We start from the raw sequence: 24,267 nt of genomic DNA, 5'->3' as shown, positions 1-24,267 counted from the left end.
CACAGGGCACCGGGCGGAGGCACAGCGGTTTAATAACGCAGGCACAGAGCGTTCACTCAGTGGCCCCGCCTCCTGCCGATCCTCGAGCGGACGCGCTGCCGAGCTAGAGGTGCACACGAGCGGCTCTGCAACACGCCCAGCCGGCGTCCAGGCCGTCTGCCGTGCCAGGAGGAGAACCCCACGTCCCGCGCCGTCCTGGGCATTTGAATGGAGTAACGGCCGTATTTCAGTCAGTCGCTGGCGTCCGGAGAGGCCGGTGCACACTGGCAGGTGCTCTCCGGGTGGAAGCAGGGCCTGGCGAGCGAGCTGGGGCCAGCCCGGGCCCGCACCGGCCCTGGCCCGCACCGGCCCGGGCCCGCACCGGCCGAACCACCAACCTGACCCGGCCGGCCGCCTGCAGCCCACGGCGGCCCTGCGCCGCGCACGCAGGGACCCCGCCGGCTCAGGGGGTTCCCTTCATTCCTTGTCTCCAGGTTGGAATTGCCCTAGGAGCAGAAAATAGCAATTACTGTACCTATGCAGGGGGAGGGAAAAAAACTGATGATACAGTAGCTTAAAAATAGAGATATGGGGCTGGGAAGGTGGCTCCGTGGTAGAGCGCTGGCCTCGCATGCATGAGGCCCTGGGTTCGATTCCTCAGCACCACATAAGCAGAAAAAGCCGGAAGTGGCGCTGTGGTTCAAGTGGTAGAGCACTAGCCTTGAGCTGAAGAGCTGAGGGACAGCGCCCAGGCCCAGAGTTCAAGCCCCACGACCAGACCCAAAAAAAAGAAAAAAAAATATATATATATATATTTGCTTTTATCACTCTGCTGCTGTATAGCAGCGGGGCTCTGTGCAGGAGGAAATCGCTTACAACACAGCCATGCTGTGTAGATGAGTCTCTAACACCTTTTACCTATGTGGGATATGAAGAAGCGGCCCAGAGCCTGTCGGTCCTATGTTTTTGGTTCGTTCTTCCCAACCTTTAGTAGCTTTGTAAAGCCTGGAGGGATCTCTGCTGACATTATTCTCAACCTGTAATCAGAAGTAAAGTAGGGCTAGTTAACTTTCAGGAAATAAATTTATTTCTATTACACGAGTGAGACCTGCAGCAGCAGTATGGAACATACTTGTTATCAGCTAAAAAGTGACTTGTTCATAACGAACTTCTAATTGTGCTCATGTAGCTGAAATAAAATTTGGGCTACGTGTATTTATCAATAAACCAGGTGTTTACTTTTCTATTATCTGATTCTATTTTGGAAAAGCATAATGGTGATCCAATCACACAGTAAATGAATGGTGAAAAACGATCACTGAGTGTCTACTTGGCCTGTAAAGGCTCTAGCACACTCTGTTCTGAGCATACCACCGTAGACACAAAACACAGGCACATACAGTTAAGAACGACACGTAGGAAGGGCGAAATAATTCAGGGAGGAAGAAAAGCTGCTTGCTCATGTACAATGGTGGAATTCAAACAATAGCTGCTTTCAAATATGTAAACAAATAAGAAAGGGAAAGTCGACATAGAGGATGAGGTACAGCTAGCTGAGCAACCCAGTGGCGTACTCCTGTAATCCCAGCTATCTGGGAGGCTGAGATCAGAGGGCTCAAAGTGGGGAGGCCAGCTTGGACAAGAAAGTTCGCAAGAGCTGGGCTCCGGTGTCTGGCTGTCTGTCATCCCAGCTAGTCAGGACACTGAGGACTGCGGTTCAAAGCCAGCCCAGGCAGGAAAGTCCGTGAGACTCTCCAATAAACCATCAGAAAACTGGAAGTGGCGCTGTGGCTCAAGTAGTAGAGCACTTGTCTTGAGCTGAAGAGCTGAGGAACAGCACCTAGGCCCAGAGTTCAAGCCCCAGGACCGGCAAAAAAAAAAAAAAAATACCCAAAATCTCAGAACTGAGTACCTTTTCTTTTAATTTGGTCAGCCTTCTTTGTTTTTCTGCCTTTTCGTCTTCCTTTGCCAGTCTATCTAGAATTTTCAACTCGAGTTTGTGTAAATCCTAAAATAATACCAACAGAAAGAGAAGAAAACAGTGTTAGGATCTGCCTCAGTGTTAGCTGTGCGCAAGCTAAGGGCCCTGAAGTGCGATGGGCCGCAGCAGGCCTCCCCCACCCTTGGGAGCTGTCCTTGGTCCTGCTCACAGGCTCAGGCTCCGTCTCCTGGGAGAGGCGCACTTATCAACACAAACCCATCTAGCTGTACATCAGTCACTGAATGCTCCACTTTGTTTGTTGTTTGTCTTTTATTACATGGCCTGCTTCGCTTCCGGGAGAGCGGGGAGGCCTGGGATCTCCTGCTATTCATTCGATAGAACTTTTATGAAGAAACGGAAAGCAAGCTGGTGTCTCACAGCTGTCACCCTCATTGGGAGGCTGAGATCTGGGAACTGTAGTTAGAAGCCAGCTGGGGCAAGGTCTGTGGAAACTCTTTTTTTTTCTTTTTTCTTTTTTTGGTCAGTCGTGGGGCCTGAACTCTGGGCCTGGGCGCTGTCCCTCAGCTCTTCAGCTCAAGGCTAGCGCTCTACCACTTGAGCCACAGCGCCACTTCTGGCTTTTTCTGTTATGTGGAGACTCTTATTTCAAATAAACTACTCAAGCAGCAGCGTGGTGGCTCCAGTGGTAGAGCACTAGCCTAGAGCACAAAAGGTCAGGGGCAGTGCCCAGACCCTGAATTCAAACCCCAGGACCAGCACCAAAAGAAAAAAAAAAAAAGGCTTCAAAGAGAGAAAGCACCATTTCTACTAGGAATGTATTTTTCTCTGCGCCTCCCTTTCTTTGTGGCTGGATAGTACTGCCGCACATGTCATACAGCGCCCCCACTGCCAGGACCATCTCTCTTTCTTCTTCATCAGGCAGACACCCCCAACCCCCCCAACCCCTCCCCACCCCCTTCTGCATTGGGCCACACCTGTCACCACAGCAGTTACCTTCTGCTGGTACTAGGGCTTGAACTCAGGGCCAGGGAACTCTCTTTCAGCTTTTTCATTCAAGTTGGGCCCTCTACCTCTTGAGTCACAGCTCCACTTCTGGCTTTTTGCTGGCTAATTGAAGATAAGAGTCTCATAGACTTTCCTGTCTGGGTTGGCTTTGAACCAAGATCCTCAGATCTCAGCCTCCTGAGAGGCTATGGTCTATGGGCATGAGCCAGTGGCACCCAACTCAATTTACTTTTGTGGACCAGAAGCTGGAAGTAATGCCTGTGTGTGTGTGGCCTGTAAAGATCATTCGGGGGCCTGGCAGTTTTGTTTTATGGGGTAGATAGAGCTCTGCCTCCCAAGCCTGAGGCCCTGAGTTCAAATACATTTACTCACTCTTTTTTTTTTTTGGGTCTGGTCATGGGGCCTGAACTCTGGGCCTGGGTGCTGTCCCTCAGCTCTTCAGCTCAAGGCTAGCGCTCTACCACTTGAGCCACAGCGCCACTCCGGCTTTTTTCTTTTTGCTTATGTGGTGCTGAGGAATGGAACCCAGGGCCTCAGGCATGCAAGGCAAGCATTCTACCACTGAGCCATCTTCCCAGCCCACTCACTCTTTCTTGAAACCTGGAAATTTCATCAGCAGCGATTTTCTTTCTCTCTGCCTTTTCTGCTTTCTCCCTTGTCTCCTTTTCAAGCCGCAGAAACTCTTCCTGCTCTTTCTTCTGCTGGGTGTAACTCTCCAGCAGGAGTCTGAGTTTGAGCTGGCGCTGGCGTGCCCTTTGCTGCCGCTTCTCCCTCTCCTCCTCCTCTTTCAGCTGCGAGGCCGACTTCATCGACAGCTCCAGGCTCTTCTGTCTTCTCCAAGCTTCAACCGCCATTTTCTGTCTCTTTCTTTGATCCTCTTTGTGCTTTTCATGATCTTCCGGTTTGTTAGAAGCAGTAACAGGCACCATGTCTGGGTTTTCTTTTAACTTGATGAGTTCTTCCTTTTTTTGCTGTTTTTTAGTTTTCCAATTCTGAATAGACTAAATGATTTTTTTAAAAAAAGATAGAAATGTTTTTAAATAACCTTCAGTATTTTGAGATACAACCTCAAACCCATTATTTTTAGAAAGAATATTGATTACTGGATCTGGCTGCTCTGCTTTCTGTTTTGTTTTGAACCAATGGCAACTGTTTTCCTATTTTCCTCTGTTAAAAGAAAAATCACTACACCCAGCTGGCCACTTGTGGCTCACACCTGTAATCCTAGCTACTCAGGAGATCGAGATCCTAGGATAAAAGGTCAAAGCCAGCTTGGACAGGAAAGTCTGTGAGACTCTTACCTCCAAGTACAAAAAAAAAAAATTGGGAGTGGAGCTGTGACTAAAGTGGTGGTGCTAGCCTTGAGCATAAAAGCTCAGGGACAGGGCTGGGCATGCGGCTCAGTTGTGGAGCGCTTGCCTAGCATGCATGAAGTCCTGGGTTCGATTCCTCAGCACCAAAAAAAAAAAAAATCACTATACTTTTAAAAACCATGAAGAATGGACTACCCTCGGCTTCCCTCCTTTCCTCTCCATCCTCGGGAGGTCAAGGCCACAGTGCCATGTGCATCTCTTCCTCTCTCTCCTTCCCTGTGTCTCATTGTCGCCTCCATGTGGCCTTCCACTGCAGAGAGAACCTTCTGGATGGTCAAGTATCAGGAGAGGAATTAGAGGTAGGGTGGTCAAGAACATGATCCCTGTAGCCAGACTACCTGAAACCAAAGCCTGGCCACGCTGCTCACTAGATGTGGTCTTCTTCATCCTGCTCATCTCCAAAGGGCATGGCATACAGGGTTGGAGAGTGTTAAAACAAACAAACACAAAAATAACAACAGCAACAACAAAAACCACCTGGCAACATCTGTCATCTTATAAACTTGGGCATCAGATCTGAGGATCACAGTTTGAAGCAAACCTTGGTAGGAAGAGACTCTTTTTGTTGTTGCTGTTGGTCATGGGGCCTGAACTCTGGGCCTGGGCACTCTCCCTCAGCTCTTCAGCTCAAGGCTAGCACTCTACCACTTGAGCCACAGCGCCACTTTCGGCTTTTTCTGCTTATGTGGTGCTGAGAAATCGAACCCAGGGCCTCATGCATTCAAGGCAAGCGCTCTACCACTGAGCCACCTTCCCAGCTCTTCATCAGACTCTTATCTCCAATGAACCACCAAAAAGCCAGAAGTAGAGCTGTGCCTCAAGTGGTAGAGCACCAGCCTGAGTGGAAAAAGCTAAGGGACAGAGCACCCTGGCTTTGAGTTCAAGCCCCAGTACCCATACAGAGAAAAAGTAATAGTCAGTGCTCCAAGTACAGGTTTGTAAAGATCCTTTCAAATTCTACCAGCCTTCTCTAGGATATATTTATACTGCATAACTTCCCTCCCAAGAAACTGTTTCCCTTTCCTTCCCTCCTCCCTCCCTTATTGAACATATATCCATAGGTGATTAAAACGAAATGCTATCTAATTCAGTGTTTCTCGAATTCTGGTCCTCAATGTCAGGAATTCATGTCACAATGAATCAATGCATTTCCTCCTTCAGTGAGAAAATTTTCTATTAAAAAAAAAAAGTCTGGGGCTGGGAAGGTGGCTCAGTGGTAGAGCACTTGCCTTGCATGCCTGAGGCCCTGGGTTCGATTCCTCAGCACCACATAAGCAAAAAGAAAAAAGCCGGAAGTGGCGCTGTGGCTCACGTGGTAGAGCGCTAGCCTTGAGCTGAAGAGCTGAGGGACAGCGCCCAGGCCCAGAGTTCAAGCCCCACAACCGGACCCAAAAAATAAATAAATAAAATAAAAAAGTCAACAGGGAGCTATGGCTCACGCCTGTTGCCCTAGTTACTCAGGAGGCTGAGATCTGAGGATCACAGTTCAAAGCCAGCCTGGGCAGGAAAGGCTATGAGACTCTTACCTCCAATGAACCACCAGAAAACCAGAAGTGGTGCTGTGGCTCAAGTGGTAGAGCGCTCACCTTGAGCTGAAAAGGGTCAGCGCCCAGGCCCAGAGTTCAAGACCCACAACCAACCAAAAAAAAAAGTCAATTAAGGGGCACAACACGCATCTCAAGGAATCACCTCTCTGTCCACCTGCAGGATTTTGCAGACTGGACATCGGGTCTGGGGACCAAGTGGGAGCAGCCCTGTTTCCAGGTGTGGTATGATGTAGCATGGCACCGTGTGTCACTAAAATGGCCTAAAACAAATATCCATGGCTGCTGGGCTCCCTGCTTCTGTTGGATAGGCCGATGTGTGTAGAGGTGGGGTGGAGAGGAACAGACAGTTAAGGAGACACTCAAGGGCACGCACAAAATCCACGCATGTCTGAAGATCATGTCTAGGCAGAAGGTGAGGGACAGAGGTGGTTGGCTCCCCTTGATGTCTTATGATTCCACAGATTCCAACTTGGCTCCATCTCCCCACTCCACGGCCTCCCTCCGCCAGTACTCCACATGCTCTACCACCGCCTCCACCTCAGCCCTGCGCGCAGCGGCCGCCAGCAAGAGCAACAGCGTGGGACAGGGGAGCCTGGCGGGGAGAGCGTGTGCTTCATCTTTATAAACTGGCGTATGCTTCACAAAATCGTTCCAAAAAATTCCCCAAGCCAAACTTTCTACAATCAGCATACTGGAGGGGGGGGGCCAGAGAGACAGAGAGCAACCAGAACAACACAAACCCTGCTACTTCCTCTAAACCTTCAAAAATGGAATTGGTAACAGTCTACATTTCTTTCTTTTTGGTGCTGGACCTGGGGCTTGAACTCAGGGCATGGGCAAAGCCCACTTGAGTCCACATCTACACTTCGGGCATTTTTCTGGTTCCCTGGAGATAAGAGTCTCAGGAGCTTTCCTGCCCAGGCTGGCTTTGAACCATGATCCTCAGATCTCAGCCTCCTGAGTAGCTAGGATGACAGGTGTGAGCCATGGGTGCCCAGCTAAGTCCGTATTTCTTTATTACTCCAGTTTCATCATCTGTGAGCAGATGCATTGCTTTTCTTTTCTTTTGTTGTTGGTTGTGGGTCTTGAACTCTGGGCCTGGGTGCTGTCTCTCAGCTCTTCAGCCACAGCACCACTTTCAGTTTTCTGGTGGTTTATTGGAGATAAGAGTCTCACAGACTTTCCTGCCCGAGCTGGCTTTGAACCGCAATCCTCAGATCTCAGCCTCCTGAGTAGCTAGGATAACAGTGTGAGCCACCGGCGCCGGGCTGAACAGATACATTTCTTACTAAGCAAATAAAGAAGTCAGGGCTGGGAATGTGGCCTAGTGATAGAGAGCTCACCTAGCATGCATGAAGCCCTGGGTTCCATTCCAGAAAAAGCATAAACAGAAAAAGCCAGAAGTGGCACGGTGGCTCAAGTGGTAGAGTGCTCACCTTGAGCAAAATAAAGCAGCTCAGGGACAGCGCCAGGCCTTGAGTTCAAACCCCAGGACAGAAGTCAGACTTTTAGATAATAGATTATATAAGCCCCTGGTTTTCAACCAGAACAGATTTTTCCTTTTGCTCCCAAGGGAATTTGATGGTTATAGAGTGAGTGTGCATGTGCGTGCGTGTTGCTAGGCACTGAACCCAGAGCCTGCGCATGCTAGGCTGTGCTGTAGTTTCAGGAACCAGAGCTGTTTTGATAACCAGAGGAAGGGCTCAGCAGCTGGAGGAAGGGATGCTACCTACCACCCCGTCAGCCAACGCCATCCAGGACCTTCATGCAAATGGAACTTGGGGAGAATTGGCTTTAATCCAAGGTTACTTAAAAAAAAAAAAAAATCACGGCCGGGCGCTGGTGGCTCACGCCTGTCATCCTAGCTACTCAGGAGGCTGAGATCTGAGGATCGTGGTTCAAAGCCAGCCCGGGCAGGAGAGACCGTGAGACTCCTATCTCCAATAAACCACCAGAAAACCGGAAGTGGCGCTGTAGCTCAAGTGGTAGAGAGCTCGCCTTGAGCTGAAGGGCTGAGGGACAGCGCCCAGGCCCAGAGTTCAAACCCCACGACCGACAAAAAAAAAAAAAAAAAAATCTGGGATAGCCAAACTGTGAGTCTTTAATATGGGTAATGAAGTGTGAGTCAAAAATCTTAAAAGAGGTCGGGTGCCAGTGGCACACGCCTGTCATCCTAGTTACTCAGGAGGCTGAGATCTGAGGATCTTGGTTCAAAGCTAGCCTGGGCAGGGAAGTCCATGAGACTCTTATCTCCAATAAAAACCATTCAGAAAACCAGAAGTGGTACTGTGGTTCAAGTGGTGGAGCGCTCGCCTTGAGCTGAAGAGCTGAGGGACAGCGCCCAGGCCCAGAGTTCAAGCCCCACAACCAACAACGAAACAAAAAACTCAAAGCCTGTAACAGTGGAGCATTTTTCCCGACAGCCTCTTGCTTTTCCTCTCCCGAGTAGCACAGTCCTGGCTGGTGAAGCAGACTTGTTTCACAAGTCTGAGCAAATCTGAGCAGGGAAGTGGACTATCAGACATTCTATGTCCCGCTGTGTGATTCGTGGGCTAGAAACACTGGCAGGACAAGTCTGCTTGTCAGTGCCACAGGCGTACTTCACAGGTTGTTGTTCTGAGTATAGCACCCTCCCACAACACAGAAACCCAGTGAGAGTTTGCCATTAATCTCATCCTCACCTTTTTCTTCTTTTCTTCCAGGGCCAGGAACTTCTGGAACCACTGCTCGTGCAGCTCCACCTCCTCCTGCGTCCTTCCCGGCAGGTGCTGCAGAGCCTCCCGCGTGAAGGCGGCCTTCCCCCTGTGCTTGTTCCGGATGCGCAGGAAGTTCTGGTGGTCACACTCATCCCAGCCCCCCAGGCGCCCTCCTGTCTGCTGGAGGAATTTTTCAAACTCCACCACCTCCGCCGGAAGGGTACTGGCCGCCACTCTGTCCACCGCCACTTTGCTTGAGATGGCGCGGAAAGCTTTCTCTGTTTCTGAATTCCCCAAAGCCCAAGTGTCAATCTTTCGTGAGATGGCGCTCAACTCGTTGTTAGTGGTTCTCTCTTCCTTAATAAGCTTTTCGTATCTGCAACAGAAGACAAACGAAACTTGGGGAAGAAGATATGGCCGGTCCACCTTAACCCTTCATTCCCCTCAAAACTGAACTATGGGACCCCTCCAGGTGACACCAATGCAAATCTGAGTCTTCAAAACAAGCCTGCTCCCCTTGGGAATTAAAAAAAAAAAAAAAGCCAAATATGTCCCCTTCTAGCCATCTAAACCCTAAGGGACAGACAGGGGCCACTTTGCATTGATGTGAGACTCATGATATACAAGGACCTATTGGTGAATGATGCAAAGTCAGCAGGCCACTGTTCCATATGAAAATGAGGTTGCACATACATCAGCCTTTGCTCTTCTTTAAAAGTATTCATTGCGTTTTCAATTTCTTCCATCATTTCTCTGAGCTTTTCAACAACTGTAAAAACAAAGAAAGTCCATGGGAAAATGGTTATTTTCTTGTCATGTTTCAGGATGGCCAAGTTGAAGTTGAGGAGGAAAAAAAAATGTTCCCTAACTTTTTTTTTTGGGGGGGGGGTCCGGTTTTGGGGCCTGAACTCTGGGCCTGGGTGCTGTCCCTCAGCTCTTCAGCTCAAGGCTAGCGCTCTACCACTTGAGCCACAGCGCCACTTCCGGCTTTTTTTCTTTTTGCTTATGTGGTGCTGAGGGATGGAACCCAGGGCCTCAGGCATGCAAGGCAAGCGCTCTACCACTGAGCCACCTTCCCAGCCCAAGATGTTCCCTAATTTAAAAACATTTCTTGGGGCTGGGAAGGTGGCTCAGTGGTAGAGCGCTTGCCTTGCATGCCAGAGGCCCTGGGTTCGATTCCTCAGCACCACATAAGCAAAAAGAAAAAAGCCGGAAGTGGCGCTGTGGCTCAAGTGGTAGAGCGCTAGCCTTGAGCTGAAGAGCTGAGGGACAGCACCCAGGCCCAGAGTTCAGGCCCCACGACCGGACCCAAAAAAAAAAAAAAAAACATTTCTTGGGGCTCGGAAGGTGGCTCAGTGGTAGAGCGCTTGCCTTGCATGCCTGAGGCCCTGCGTTCGATTCCTCAGCTCCACATAAGCAAAAAGAAAAAAAAAAAGCCGGAAGTGGCGCTGTGGCTCAAGTGGTAGAGCGCTAGCCTTGAGCTGAAGAGCTGAGGGACAGCGCCCAGGCCCAGAGTTCAGGCCCCACGACCGGACCCAAAAAAAAAAACATTTCTTAAGCAATTAAGAAAACTCTGTTCAAAATTTTAAAAAAATTTTTTTTGCCAGTCCTGGGGTTTGAACTCAAGGCCTGGGCACTGTCCCTGAGCTTCTTTTGCTCAAGGCTAGCGCTCTACCACTTGAGCTACAACACCACTTCCAGGCCTTTTCTGTTTATGTGGTACTGAGGAATTGAACTCAGGGCTTCATGCACAGTAGGCAAGCACTCTACCACTAAGCCACAATCCCAGCCCCAAAAGCAAATTTTTTTACTGCAATTTTTTTCTTTTTATCAGTCATGGGGCTTGAACTCTGGGTCTGGGCACTGTCCCTGAGTTCTTCAGCTCAAGGCCAGCGCTCTACCACTTCTGGTTTTGGAGTGATTAATTGGAGATAAGAGTCCCACAGACTCTTCCTCCCAGGCTGGCTTTGAACCAGGATCCTCAGATCTCAGTCTCCTAAGTAGATAGGATGACAAGAGTGAGCCACCGGCGCCTGGCTGCCATTTCTCATTACAACTTTTTTCCCAAACATACATATCATTAAATGTTACAATTAATTTTTTTTAATAAAAAAGTATTTCCTACTTAGCAAACTGTTGTTTGACCTGCAGTTTGCATCAGACAAATGTGGTGGTTAAATTTTCTCATAGATATATCCACTCACCTCTTGAAAGAGCCCTTATCATGTATGTTTTTTGTCTGTTTTTGGTGTTTGTCTGTTTTGAGACTTGAACTCAAGTTCTGGGCACTATCCTTCACAGTGCACTTTATAACACTTGGTGATTAATTGGAGAGAAGAGCCTCAGACTTTCCTGACCAGGCCGGCTTTGAACTGCGATCCTCAGATCTCAGCCTCTTGAGTAGCTAGGATGACAGGCGTGAGTCACCAGCATTTGGCCTCTTTTTTTCCTCTTAATTAGCTGTACCTCATGCTTTCCACCTCACAAATGAACTAGTCTCTGTCCTCCCTCCCTTCCTCCCTCCTTCTTCCCTCTCTCCCCTCCCATTCTTTCCTTCCTTTCTTCCTTCCTTAGGGTTTGAACTTGGGTTTACATTTGCTCAGCTGGCTTACTTGCTTGACTGATGTTCTACCACTTGAGCAAAAACCTCCAACCTGGCTTCTGGCTGGTAATTCTCAGGATGGACTCTTGTAGAGCTTTCTGCCTGGGCTGGCTCTGAGTCATGCCCCTCTGGATTTTGGCAGTCCAAGTAGCTAGGATTATAGGCATGAGCCACAGGCATTGGCCTTCTGTCTTATACTTGTACAAGATTTAGCAGCACGTAAAGGTTAAAAAACTTTTTAAAACACTTTAGAAACCTCTTGTGCTTCCTTACTAATCCCCAATCATTTAAACAGAGTTTTGTTGCATTAAAGCCAATTTTTTTTTGGGGGGTCCGGTTGTGGGGCCTGAACTCTGGGCCTGGGCGCTGTCCCTCAGTTCTTCAGCTCAAGGCTAGCGCTCTACCACTTGAGCCACAGCGCCACTTCCGGCTTTTTTCTTATGTGGTGTTGAGGAATCGAACCCAGGGCCTTGAGCGTGCAAGGCGAGCGCTCTACCACTGAGCCACCTTCCCAGCCCAGCCGTTTGTTTTTTTTAAAGAGAGAAATATCTATCTTATTAGAAAAGCACATTTTCTTAAGTGAGTAGTTAGAAATAGCAGTAGGTGAGAAAGATGCCAACGTTTCAGTTCACTTACAATCAGGGGTGGGCTTCACATCTTTCAACTGATGCTGAAGCTTCTTGACGTTGTTGTGTATTTTGGCTAATTGCTGCTGGATTTTTGCTCCTGTAAGGAAGAAATACACTCCTGTAAGCAGTTCTGTGACAAGTGTGACAGCTGGGGTTGTGCACAGGCGACCCGTCACCGAGGAAAGGAAGCACAGGGCGAGGCAGGACAGAGCTCCTCTCGCGTTCCTCCCTGTCTGAAAGGACAGCGACCTTCACTACTCGCTGCTTGAGGGAAGCGGGCTGGCTGCTCCTCTGTGGAGACTGAGTTATCGGACAGGGTTTTAAATGCTTGATCAGTAACTTGAAGCTCATCGTCCTTTGTTCTTTAAAATCATTTTTGTTTTGCATTATAGAACTAGAACTCTTAGCACTATTGTAGACATACTAGAACTATGTGACCAGCAATTGTATTAATACTGATAAACCTATTGCCATCACCTTAATCTGAACACATCCTCTACAATCGTGAGTGAAATCAGGGTCAAGGCCCCAGGAGGTGTGTCTGGCATACAAGCTCAATCAAAGGACCGGCCTGAAGTAAAATGCGAGGTCCAGAACAAAAGCCTCATAGACAAGGGGTGTTGAGGCCTTCCCATGTGGTCTTTGCCAGCAGGAAGCTGACTGGATTCTTCTTCCATTTTTGGGGGGGAGGGGGCAGTCCTGGGGCTTGAACTCAGGGTCTAGGCACTGTCCCTGAGCTTCTTTTACTCAAGGCTAGCACTTGACTACTTGAGCCACAGTGCTACTTCTGGCTTTTTCTATGTGGTACTGAGGAATCAAACTCAGGGCTCTGTGCATGTTAGGCGAGCGCTCTACCACTGAGCCACGTTCCCAGTCCTCCTTCCTTGGTTTTTTCCTAAACTAATAATGGTAACATTTCTTTACAGTAGCCGGTGTAGCTCATAGTCACCTTCATACATACAGAGTCACACAGCAGCAACAGCGTTGTACATCTTTAGGTATTTTATGCACTCTCTTTTTTTCTGCTTTTGCAATTTTTCACAAATGAACCCCAAGCACCCTAACAGTTCAATCCAAAACTCCTTACAATTTCTTTTCCCCTTTGGTGGCACTGAGGATGAAAGCCAGGCCCGGGTGCAGGCCCCGCACACTGAGCCAGGCTGCAGCCTGAGCCAGGGAAGCACAATCAGCCTCCAAAGAAACAGCCACAACTCCAGCTTGGCTCTATCCTTTAAAACGTACAACCTGGGAATTCCATCAAGGAAAACCTTCCTGGCTCAGACAAACCTAGGTGTCATTACCAAAGGGAAATGGGAGGTCCAGGTCGCCTTTGCAAAGGGGGAGTGAAGTGGCCTCAGAGTCACCAACCAGCAGTTCTGCTTCTCTGCAAAAGCAATGCAAGAATACGAGGCCAGCAATGTCTCCACTTATCTGTGAGGCGAAGCTCTGGGTGGCCCAGAACAAGGCACTCACATGAGGACCGGGAGCACTCTGACTGGGCGACTTTTTAAAACAGTGTGCTCTAGCACTGTGAAAGAATGACTAGAAATTTCTGTGAACTGGTGATGCGAGAGTACCACACACAGTGCAATCTCTACGGTAGTAGGTCAGTATTTTACAAAACTTAGGTGCCTGGGGACCCTTATCTCTCCCGTAAGCAACGCTAAGTAGCACCAGTTTGATACAGATTTCCCAGCATGCACGGGTGCAGTCTACAAGGTACCATCACAGATTTCTACGGGTGAGCATTAAGCACACCACTGAGAATGCCTTCATCTCACAGCACGCAGGGCAGATTTACCTGTGCGGACAATGGCACTTTATTCTGTTCAGCTCTCTTGGGGCGGAAACACAGAACCATGTGGCCTGTTACTTCCTACAGCTCCTAAGCAGACATTCTGATCTGTGTTGCTTAAGGGAGCCAGAACCCAGTCACCACGGCCAGAACCAGCTAAGGTCAGACAGCCCAGGACACAAGCCACTTCTGAGAGATTTTAATAGCATGTACGGATGAGTCAATTACCCCCTCCCCCCCATTCTCTTTCCTATTAAAATGGAAGCTACCAGTCAAGTGAGTGAGCTGAAAGACACATGTAACACCAACCAAAGGACTCAACGGAACACGCAGCACAGATGGACGGGCAGGAAAGGATGGATTTCATCGTGAACCGTTTCTGTTCATCAAACTCTACTTACTTTCTGTTTTCCTGCTGTTAATCAATTTGTTTTCCAATTCTTCCAGCATATTGTGCTCAGTTCTGAAGTCACTCTTTTGGTTGTAGAGATGACTGTACTTATCTTTTTCTATGATAATAACCCTTCAGGAAAAGAGACAAATGGTATAAGTGATTCAGATTAACAAGTTTGATTATTTACTTAAGTATATATATGTATATATACATATATAATGTATATATATAAATATATATAAATAAATCTTTTTAGTACCACTATTAGGGCCTAAACTCAGGGCCTGGGTGTGGTCCCTTAGCTTTTTCATTGAAGTCTTGGGGTCTACCACCTGGCTGACTCAAATATGCTTAATTATTTAAAATATGAAAATGTGTGTGGTAATCACAACTTTATATTCTGATCAATTCATTTACAGAATAAGAAAATAATTACTTTGATTAACAAAGTTCAAGAATCAAAATATTAGTCAAAATAAAGAGCAGGGAGTTAAGTTCCACGAGTATCAACTGTAATTTGAACTGTTATATGACTAATAAATGTTAAAATATGTACAGCACAGCTAAAAAATGAAAAATGTTGATACACAAAAATGTAAAGAGATAGCTATCGTATTGTCCTTGAAGTATACTACTTTAGTATGGTAAAATAGACTATATTAAGTAGTCTATTATCAAGTGTCAATCTTTTTTGGGGGGTTCAGTTGTGGGCTTGAATTCAAGGCCTGGTGTGGGCCTGTCCCTGAGCTTTTGTCCCCCAGGCCAGTGCTCTACCACTTAGAACTACAGTTCTACTTCTGGCTTTCTAGTGGTTAACTGGAGATGAGTCTCACAGCCTCTCTGGCCCGGGCTGGCTTTGAACCGTGATCCACAGATCTAAGCCTGCCTTTCTGCTGTTATACTGGACAGGATATTTCTAATCATGTGGGAGTAGGTAAGGTCCTGTTGGATTAATTTTCTGTTGTCCATACACAAATTACTAGTAATGCTATACTTACTGATTTTTTAATTTTTCTGCTGTGCGTAGGAATTCTGCTCTCTTCATGCGACTAACTTTCTGCTTCCAGTTCTGCAGCTGAGGCCGAATTCTACCAGAGGCACCCAGATAGCTATTGCTCTGCACAGAGAACAAAAACATCAGTACCAATAATAAAAACATCCATGTGCAATGGTTTTCACATAGAACATCAACAGTAGAGTTTCTCAGGGGATCCTTTTAGGGTCAAACCAGTTTTTAAAAAACACACCTACGTGGGAGGGGGGGGGCGGATGCTGGGAAGAGATGTGAAGGGTAAACAGAGGAGGCTGCAATGCTTGATAAGAAATGTACTCATTATCTTGCCCATGTAATTGTCACCCCTCTGTACAGTATGTTCACAAAAAATAAAAATAAAAAAACCCACACCTACGGGCAGGCGCTGTGGCTCAAGCCCGTCATCCTGGCTACTCAAGAGGCTGAGATCTGGAGATCGGATTTCGAAGCCAGCCCTGGCAAGAAAGCCTGTGAGCCCCTTAACTCTAATTAAGCACCAAAAAGGTGGGAAGTAGGCTGGGAAGGTGGCTTAGAGGTAGAGTGCTCATCTAGCATGAATAAAGCCCTGGGTTTGATTCCTCAGTACCACATACACAAAAAAAGCCAGAAGCAGAGCTGTGGCTCAAGTGGTAGAGCACTAGCCTTGAGCAAAAGAAGCTCAGGGACAGTGCCCAGGCCCTGAGTTCAAGAAGAGGAGAAGTAGAGCTATGGCTCAAATTGTAGCTCACCCGCCCTGAGCACAGAAGCTCAGGCCCTGAGTTCAAGCCCCAGTGTGTGTGTGTGTCTGTGCGGGCGCGCACACAGAATACTTTGTGGAAAAAGGAATATCAGTCTTATGCCAGTCCTGGGCCTTGAACTCTGGGCCTGGGCGCCGTCCCTGAGCTTTATTAGCTTAAGGCTAGCTCTCTACCACTTGACCCACAGTGCCACGTATGGCTTCTTCTGAGTAGTTGACTGGAGATAAAAGTCCACTCAGGCTGGCTTTGAACCCCGATCCTCAGATCTCAGCCTCCTGAGTAGCTAGGATTCCAGGCAAGGACCGGAATATGTTTTAAAGTGCTAAACGGAGTGCTGTGACCGTCGATGAGCACAACCCCCCCCCCTCGCCCAAAGGCGAGAGCAGGGAGCTGAGTCCAAGCCCCGGGCGGCAGCGGGGGAGGAGGGTGGCGTCCCCCAGCTGGGCACCGTGCGGGGCGCTGGGGTGCGCGGGGGGGGGGGGGGGGGGTGCGCGGGGGGGCTGCCGACGGGGCGCACGCACCATAGGTTTGCGGCCGCGCCAGGGAACAGCGGGGAGGGAAGAGCGGGGCCGGGCGCCTGAACGACGCGAGGACCCACCAGGCCCCGGGCCGGCGGGACGGGGCGGAGGGGGGGGGTCGGCGTGGCCCCCAGCACCCGCCTCCCGCCCCGCACGGGCCGCCTGCGCCTGGGCCCTGCCGCCCCTGGGCCCCTCAGACCCCGGCCTGCGCCCCCCCCTCAGACCCCGGCCTGCGCCCCCCCCCTCAGACCCCGGCCTGCGCCCCCCCCCCTCAGACCCCGGCCTGCGCCCCCCCCCTCAGACCTCGGCCTGCGCCCCCCCCCTCAGACCCCGCCCCTCAGACCCCGGCCTGCGCCCCCCCCTCAGACCCCGGCCTGCGCCCCCCCCCCTCAGACCCCGCCCCTCAGACCCCGGCCTGCGCCCCCCCCTCAGACCCCGGCCTGTGCCCCCCCCCGGCCCTCAGACCCCGGCCTGCCCCCCCCCTCAGACCCCGGCCTGCGCCCCCCCCCCCCGGCCCTCAGACCCCGGCCCTCAGACCCCGGCCTGCGCCCCCCCCCCCGGCCCTCAGACCCCGGCCTGCGCCCCCCCCCTCAGACCCCGGCCTGCGCCCCCCCCCCGGCCCTCAGACCCCGGCCTGCGCCCCCCCCTCAGACCCCGGCCTGCGCACCCCCCCGGCCCTCAGACCCCGGCCTGCGCCCCCCCCCCCGCCCCTCAGACCCCGGCCTGCGCCCCCCCCCCGCCCCTCAGACCCCGGCCCTCAGACCCCGGCCCTCAGACCCCGCCCCTCAGACCCCGGCCCTCAGACCCCGCCCCTCAGACCCCGGCCCTCAGACCCCGCCCCTCAGACCCCGGCCCTCAGACCCCGCCCCTCAGACCCCGCCCCTCAGACCCCGCCCCTCAGACCCCGGCCTGCGCCCCCCCCCCCGCCCCTCAGACCCCGGCCCTCAGACCCCGCCCCTCAGACCCCGCCCCTCAGACCCCGGCCCTCAGACCCCGCCCCTCAGACCCCGGCCCTCAGACCCCGCCCCTCAGACCCCGCCCCTCAGACCCCGGCCTGCGCCCCCCCCCCCGCCCCTCAGACCCCGCCCCCTCAGACCCCGGCCCTCAGACCCCGCCCCTCAGACCCCGGCCCTCAGACCCCGCCCCTCAGACCCCGCCCCTCAGACCCCGGCCTGCGCCCACCCCCGGCCCTCAGACCCCGCCCCTCAGACCCCGGCCTGCGCCCCCCCCCCCCGCCCCTCAGACCCCGCCCCTCAGACCCCGGCCCTCAGACCCCGCCCCTCAGACCCCGGCCCTCAGACCCCGCCCCTCAGACCCCGCCCCTCAGACCCCGGCCTGCGCACCCCCCCGGCCCTCAGACCCCGGCCTGCGCCCCCCCCCCCCGCCCCTCAGACCCCGGCCTGCGCCCCCCCCCCCGCCCCTCAGACCCCGCCCCTCAGACCCCGGCCCTCAGACCCCGCCCCTCAGACCCCGGCCCTCAGACCCCGCCCCTCAGACCCCGCCCCTCAGACCCCGGCCTGCGCCCCCCCCCCCCGCCCCTCAGACCCCGCCCCTCAGACCCCGGCCCTCAGACCCCGCCCCTCAGACCCCGGCCTGCGCCCCCCCCCCCGCCCCTCAGACCCCGCCCCTCAGACCCCGGCCTGCCCCCCCCCCCGCCCCTCAGACCCCGGCCTGCCCCCCCCCCCCCGCCCCTCAGACCCCGCCCCTCAGACCCCGGCCCTCAGACCCCGGCCTGCCCCCCCCCCCCCGGGCCCTCAGACCCCGGCCCTCAGACCCCGCCCCTCAGACCCGGCCTGCGCCCCCCCCCCGCCCCTCAGACCCCGGCCTGCGCCCCCCCCCGGCCCTCAGACCCCGGCCTGCGCCCCCCCCCCCCGCCCCTCAGACCCCGGCCCTCAGACCCCGCCCCTCAGACCCCGCCCCTCAGACCCCGGCCTGCGCCCCCCCCCCCCCCCGCCCCTCAGACCCCGGCCTGCGCCCCCCCCCCCGCCCCTCAGACCCCGCCTGCGCCCCCCCCCCCCGCCCCTCAGACCCCGGCCTGCGCCCCCCCCCCCCGCCCCTCAGACCCCGGCCTGCCCCCCCCCCCCGCCCCTCAGACCCCGGCCTGCGCCCCCCCCCCCGCCCCTCAGACCCCGGCCTGCGCCCCCCCCCCCCGCCCCTCAGACCCCGGCCTGCGCCCCCCCCCCCGCCCCTCAGACCCCGGCCTGCGCCCCCCCCCCGCCCCTCAGACCCCGGCCTGCGCCCCCCCCCCCGGCCCTCAGACCCCGGCCTGCGCCCCCCCCCCGCCCCTCAGACCCCGGCCTGCGCCCCCCCCCGCCCCTCAGACCCCGGCCTGCGCCCCCCCCCCGGCCCTCAGACCCCGGCCTGCCCCCCCCCGCCCCTCAGACCCCGGCCTGCCCCCCCCCCGCCCCTCAGACCCCGGCCTGCCCCCCCCCCCGCCCCTCAGACCCCGGCCTGCGCCCCCCCCCGGCCCTCAGACCCCGGCCCTCAGACCCCGCCCCTCAGACCCCGGCCTGCCCCCCCCCCGGCCCTCAGACCCCGGCCCTCAGACCCCGGCCTGCGACCCCCTCCCCCCGACCCGGGCCCAGGCCACGCCCGCCCCGGCCCGCGCCCCGCCGGCCCTGTCACCTGTGGAGACGCCGCCGCTCCCGCGCCGGGCCCGGGCGTCGCCCCCGCCCCCGCCGTGGCTGCCGCCGCCGCCGCCACCACCGTCGTCAGGGCCGCCATGTCTCCTCACGGAGCGAGGCCCAGCAGCCGGGGCTGGGGCTTCGGCCCCGCGCGGCCCGCCGGCGTCCGCACGCCACGCCACGCCCGGGGGTGCCGGGCTGCAGGGCGGGGCCACGGAGGTGGGCCTGGAGCGCGGGGCGTGGCCGCGGAGGTGGGGCTGGAGCGCGGGGCGGGGCCGCGGAGGTGGGGCTGGAGCGCGGGGCGGGGCCGCGGAGGTGGGGCTGGAGCGCGGGGCGGGGCCGCGGAGGTGGGGCTGGAGCGCGGGGCGGGGCCGCGGAGGTGGGGCTGGAGCGCGGGGCGGGGCCGCGGAGGTGGGGCTGGAGCGCGGGCGGGGCCGCGGAGGTGGGACTGGAGCGCGGGGCGGGGGCCACAGAGGTGGGGCTGGAGCGCGGGGCGGGGCCGCGGAGGGCGGGGGCCGCGGAGGTGGGCCTGGAGCGCGGGGCGGGCCCCACGGAGGTGGGACTGGAGCGCGGGGCGGGGCCACGGAGGTGGGCCTGGAGCGCGGGGCGGGGCCACGGAGGTGGGACTGGAGCGCGGGGCGGGGCCACGGAGGTGGGACTGGAGCGCGGGGCGGGGCCACGGAGGTGGGCCTGGAGCGCGGGGCGGGGCCACGGAGGTGGGACTGGAGCGCGGGGCGGGGCCACGGAGGTGGGGCTGGAGCGCGGGGCGGGGCCGCGGAGGTGGCCTGGAGCGCGGGGCGGGGCGTGGAGGTGGGGCTGGAGCGCGGGGCGGGGCCGTGGAGGTGGGGCTGGAGCGCGGGGCGGGGCCGCGGAGGTGGGCCTGGAGGCGCGGGGCGGGGCGTGGAGGTGGGGCTGGAGCGCGGGGCGGGGGCCGTGGAGGTGGGGCTGGAGCGCGGGGCGGGGCCGTGGAGGTGGGGCTGGAGCGCGGGGCGGGGCCGCGGAGGTGGGACTGGAGCGCGGGGCTGGGGCCGCGGAGGCGGGACTGGAGCGCGGGGCGGGGGCGTGGAGGTGGGGCTGGAGCGCGGGGCGGGGCCCGCGGAGGTGGGGCTGGAGCGCGGGGCGGGGCGTGGAGGTGGGGCTTGGATGCGCGGGGCGGGGCCGCGGAGGTGGGGCTGGAGCGCGGGGCGGGGGCCGCGGAGGTGGGGCTGGAGCGCGGGGCGTGGCCGCGGAGGTGGGCTGGAGCGCGGGGCGGGGGCCACGGAGGGCGGGCCGGGAGCGCGGGGCGGGGCCACGGAGGTGGGACTGGAGCGCGGGGCGGGGGCGTGGAGGTGGGGCTGGAGCGCGGGGCGGGGCGTGGAGGTGGGGCTGGAGCGCGGGCGGGGCCGCGGAGGTGGGGCTGGAGCGCGGGGCGGGGCCGCGGAGGTGGGGCTGGAGCGCGGGGCGTGGCCGCGGAGGTGGGGCTGGAGCGCGGGGCGGGGCCGCGGAGGTGGGGCTGGAGCGTGGGGCGGAGGCCACGGAGGTGGGGCTGGAGCGTGGGGCGGGGCGGGGCCGTCCGTGGGCACGCCCCTCCGGCTCCGCCCCGGGGGCTGCCGTGGGCCGACGACCCTGCTGCTCCCGTGTGGGTCCGGCGTGGTCTGACATCACCGGGAGCCGCTTGCTGGGGACCGCCGAGGCCTCTCCCCGTGGGAGGAGAGGGTGGAGGCCTCGCGGTGAAGACTGTCTGGAAGGCTGGGATTTCGCCCTGATGTGCGGGAGGGGGGGGTGGGGGGTTGAGGGGAGGGGGAGGGAGGGGCAGGGGGGAGGGAGGAGGGGGAGGAGGAGGGGGAGAGGGGGAGGGAGAGGGGGAGGGGGAGGGAGAGGGGGAGGAGACGGGGGAGAGGGGGAGAGGGGAGGGAGAGGTAGAGGGAGGGGAAGGAGGGGAGGGAGGGAGGGGGGGAAAGAGGTAGAGGGGGGAGGGAGAGGAGAGGGGAGGGGGGGAGGGGGGAGGGGAGGGGAGGGGGAGGGAGAGAGGGAGGACGGAGGGGGGAGGGGGGAGGGGGCGAGGGGGGAGGGCGGGAGGGGAGGGGAGGGGGAGGGAGGGGAGGGGGGAGGGGGGTTCCACTCGCTGAGGCTTCCCGCACCCCTTGCCACCCTGGTGGCTCTGCGTGTGGACTTACGCGTGGACGCTGAAGAATCACAGGGGTTTTGTGAATGTTTCCCCTGACTGCCTTTCCTTTCTTGTGCTCTTTGTTTTTCATGGCTGTATTTGAGGAGAGGACAGCTGGACAGGTGTGACTGGACCGCATGGAACTGTGACTGCTACTACCATGTGGACGGCAGACCCGGGCCTAGGAAGGAATGTGTAATTGGCTAATAAGACAGGATGGGTACCAGAAACGAGCAAACCAAAACCTCACCTAAGGTCACCTTCCAAGTACAATCCAAACGAATGTAGCTCAGTGAACCACCCCGGCACACAGCTCCATCGCCGATCCCAGCCCAAGGCCACCGGGCCCAGGAGAGCCAAGGAAATCCCTCCAAATCTGCAAACCATCCGAGATATCCATCTTATGCCTGGGCATCAGATTTACCCTTTTTCCCTCCCTGGTTGTCTTTAAGCAGCTGTACAAAGCTTATCCTTATTCAGGCTGTCAGCGCACATCAGTCCACGCCGCCCCTTTCATCTTTTTAAATAATACACTAAGTACACTTTAATTGTCATCTGAACATTCTATCACTCTTTTACATACTTTTCACAAATGGATGTCTTTTGTGGTTCGAGATAGAAACCAGTGTTAATCAACAGGGCAGGAAGAAATTGCTTCACAGAGACTTTTAATTTTTTTTGCTAGTCGTGGGGCTTGAACTCTGGGCCTGGGCGCTGTCCCTCAGCTCTTTAGCTCAAGGCAAGCGCTCTACCACTTGAGCCACAGCGCCATTTCCGGCCTTTTCTGTGTATGTGGTGCTGAGGAATCGAACCCAGGGCTTCATGCATGCTAGGCAAGCGCTCTACCACTGAGCCATTCAGTGCCCAGGCCCTGAGTTCAAGCCCCAGGACCGGCCAAAAAAAAATGTGAAAGACAATGGCTGTTGGAAATTCTTTTGCTGTGAGCTCTAGGTTTAAGCATCAGATCAACCTCAGGACAGTAAGTCTCTTTGGTGTGGATGAGTTTCACCGCCACGTTACTTCATCCCAATAGAGTACCTTTCTCAGAGAACTGCAGCCCACACCACGTATGTGCGCCTAGCATTTATTCCAGAAAGTCTGGAGGAGGTACTCATTTGTTTTAGTTACTTTGGATATTAAACTCATATTTCATATGTAGAGTCCTTGGGATTTAGAGGCAATTTCTCAGACGTCTGGCTGGTGGGTATAAAACAGTTTTCCAGTTTACATCTTTACTCCTGTTTGAGAATTTTAAATGAAAACCCACATTCCTCTACACAAACATAGAAGAGCACCAAGCACACATCAAGGAAACAATAAAATGGCCATGAGCAGTTGGGGCTTCAGTGATCTTGGGGGGGGGGGGAAATTAAAGTTATTCTGTATTTTCCAAGTGATCTTATTTCCAGTTTGTGCCAGTGGAGACAGGCACTCAGTGGCTCGCATCTGTAATCCTAGCTGCTTGTGAGGCAGGAAAAAAAAAAAAGGTTTGCCGTTGGAGGTCAGCCCAAGGAGAAAAGTCCAAGAGACTCCATCTCAGTCCCTAGCTAGGAGCTCTGTTTGCCACACCAAGCAATGGGAGAGGCTGTAATTAGGAGGCTGGTGATTTGAGGCCAGCCCGGCCAGGAAAAGCCACATGCCACCCTCTCCACGGAGGGTCACCAGATTCTGTAGCACCCGCTTGCTTGGGACCCCAGCAGGGACCTAACACCCCCTGCGCTCAGCCACGCACCTGGGAGGGAAGCGAGACCTAATCCTAAAACGAACCAGGCCGAACAGGGCCGGGGGGTGTGGCTCGGCGGTACCATGCCATCCTCATAAGCCCGAGGCCCTGAGTTCGAGCCCCGATACAGTCAGAGAGAGAGAGAGGAAAATCAAAATCCCTCAGGATTTCTGTCCGTTCTCGCAGCCTGAGTAGTGGAGGCTGAGCCGAGTCCCCAGCCCTCCTGTGACAAACTAACAGCTATCTGATCAGGAATTAAATTAAGGAAAGGGTACGAAGATGATCCAAGTCATTTAACATGTTCATATAGTACATATTATATACAATATATAAGTGTACATGCACACAAACACACACATACATACATATGAATATGTGTGCATATATATTTACATACATCCGAATACGCAGGTGTGAATCCAGCAGAATGAAGCCCAAGGAGCACGGTTGGACCGAGCAGGAGAGGCTCAAGCCCACCTGCCCAGAGCACCTGCCTCGTGCTGCTGCAGTTCAGTGTTTCGCCACCAGATGTCGCCAGAGAAACAGCTTTCAGAAGCACAGTCTCCAGTGTTGATGCTTGGCAAATTTAAAAAAAAAAATCAAATTAAAATACACCGCACAACTTTCCATCTGCCTGCATGGAAATCAGAACGTTCTTGTGGTGGCGTGCCGAGGAAACATACCAGCCAAAGCCCTGCGGAGGAATGAAAACTCACAAATGCAGCCTCTCAACTCCGGACTCACAAATACAGCCAATGGAAAATGTTAAAGACTTCAATGCGTGTGGTTTTTCACAATCTTACCCTACGTGGAAGAATGCTTTTCTCTTGAAAACGGTGATGATAGTTTCTGTTGAGATATGGCCTCACGGTGTGGTGCTGGCCGGTCAGAACACACTTTTATCTCCGCATCCCTATCATGATTACAATAATATCCCTTTTATATGACCCATAAGAGTTTTTGTTTGTATGGCTGGGGGGGGAGGGGGCTGCCAGAATGGAGGCTTGAACTCATGGCCTTGTGCACTCGCTTGGCTTTTTCGTTCAAGGCTGGTGCTCTACCATTTGAGCCACATTGCCACTTTTGGCTTCGGGCTAGTTGACTGGAGATAAAAATCTCATGGTCTTTGCTACCTTGGCTGGATTCGAACCGAGATCCTCTTACACAGAGACATATTCCTCACCCACCTACCTTTGGCCTTGAACAGATTTTCATCTCATTTTGTTGTTGTTGTAGGGCCGGGACTGGTACTTGAACTCAGTACCTGTCACTTTTGCTCACGGGCTAGCACTCTATCAACTCTATCATGTATCACCTCCAATCCTGAGATTTTCATATTAGGTTCATTTGAAGGAACCAAGTTTCTCCTGAACCCAGAAATAAGATACCTTATTCAATAGGTGGAAATGTCTTCAGTGCACAGGGCTCCTAGGGCTCTCTTGGGACATGTTATTTATGTGAGAGACAGTTAAAGGTCATCTGGCAATAACCTAATTGAGTCAGATGCTTCTGATACCAAAAAAA

General features: G+C 55.0%; 1 protein-coding gene across 1 annotated transcript; it reads right to left on the bottom strand.

Moving 5' to 3' along the window:
• Positions 1-442: 442 nt before the first annotated feature.
• Ccdc112 (coiled-coil domain containing 112) lies at positions 443-19,031 on the bottom strand. The gene is made up of 10 exons (XM_042672525.1): positions 18,876-19,031; positions 14,961-15,079; positions 13,970-14,091; positions 11,781-11,870; positions 9,236-9,311; positions 8,528-8,918; positions 3,514-3,927; positions 1,892-1,987; positions 898-1,016; positions 443-485 (listed from the first exon to the last, which is right to left on the bottom strand). Exons 1-10 carry the CDS (start codon positions 18,972-18,974, stop codon positions 443-445), a joined length of 1,569 nt encoding a protein of 522 aa, XP_042528459.1. The 5' UTR covers positions 18,975-19,031.
• Positions 19,032-24,267: the final 5,236 nt, after the last annotated feature.

Source organism: Dipodomys spectabilis, unplaced genomic scaffold (genome assembly GCF_019054845.1).
Source record: "Dipodomys spectabilis isolate Male_0828 unplaced genomic scaffold, ASM1905484v1 ptg000714l, whole genome shotgun sequence".
NCBI lineage: Eukaryota > Metazoa > Chordata > Mammalia > Rodentia > Heteromyidae > Dipodomys > Dipodomys spectabilis.
Note: the sequence above shows the minus strand (reverse complement) of the source record. Positions and strands in the feature narration are given on the sequence as shown.

What these genes read in the sequence shown, in the direction of transcription:
- Ccdc112 (XM_042672525.1), bottom strand. Translation starts at nt 18,974, where the DNA reads ATGGCGGCCCTGACGACGGTGGTGGCGGCGGCGGCGGCAGCCACGGCG. An exon ending in TAACAGCAGGAAAACAGAAA is followed by an intron (nt 11,871 to 13,969) that starts GTAAGTAGAGTT and finishes TCTTCCTTACAG; the next exon opens with GAGCAAAAATCCAGCAGCAA. An exon ending in TTTCCAGGTTTCAAGAAAGA is followed by an intron (nt 1,988 to 3,513) that starts GTGAGTGGGCTG and finishes GTATTATTTTAG; the next exon opens with GATTTACACAAACTCGAGTT.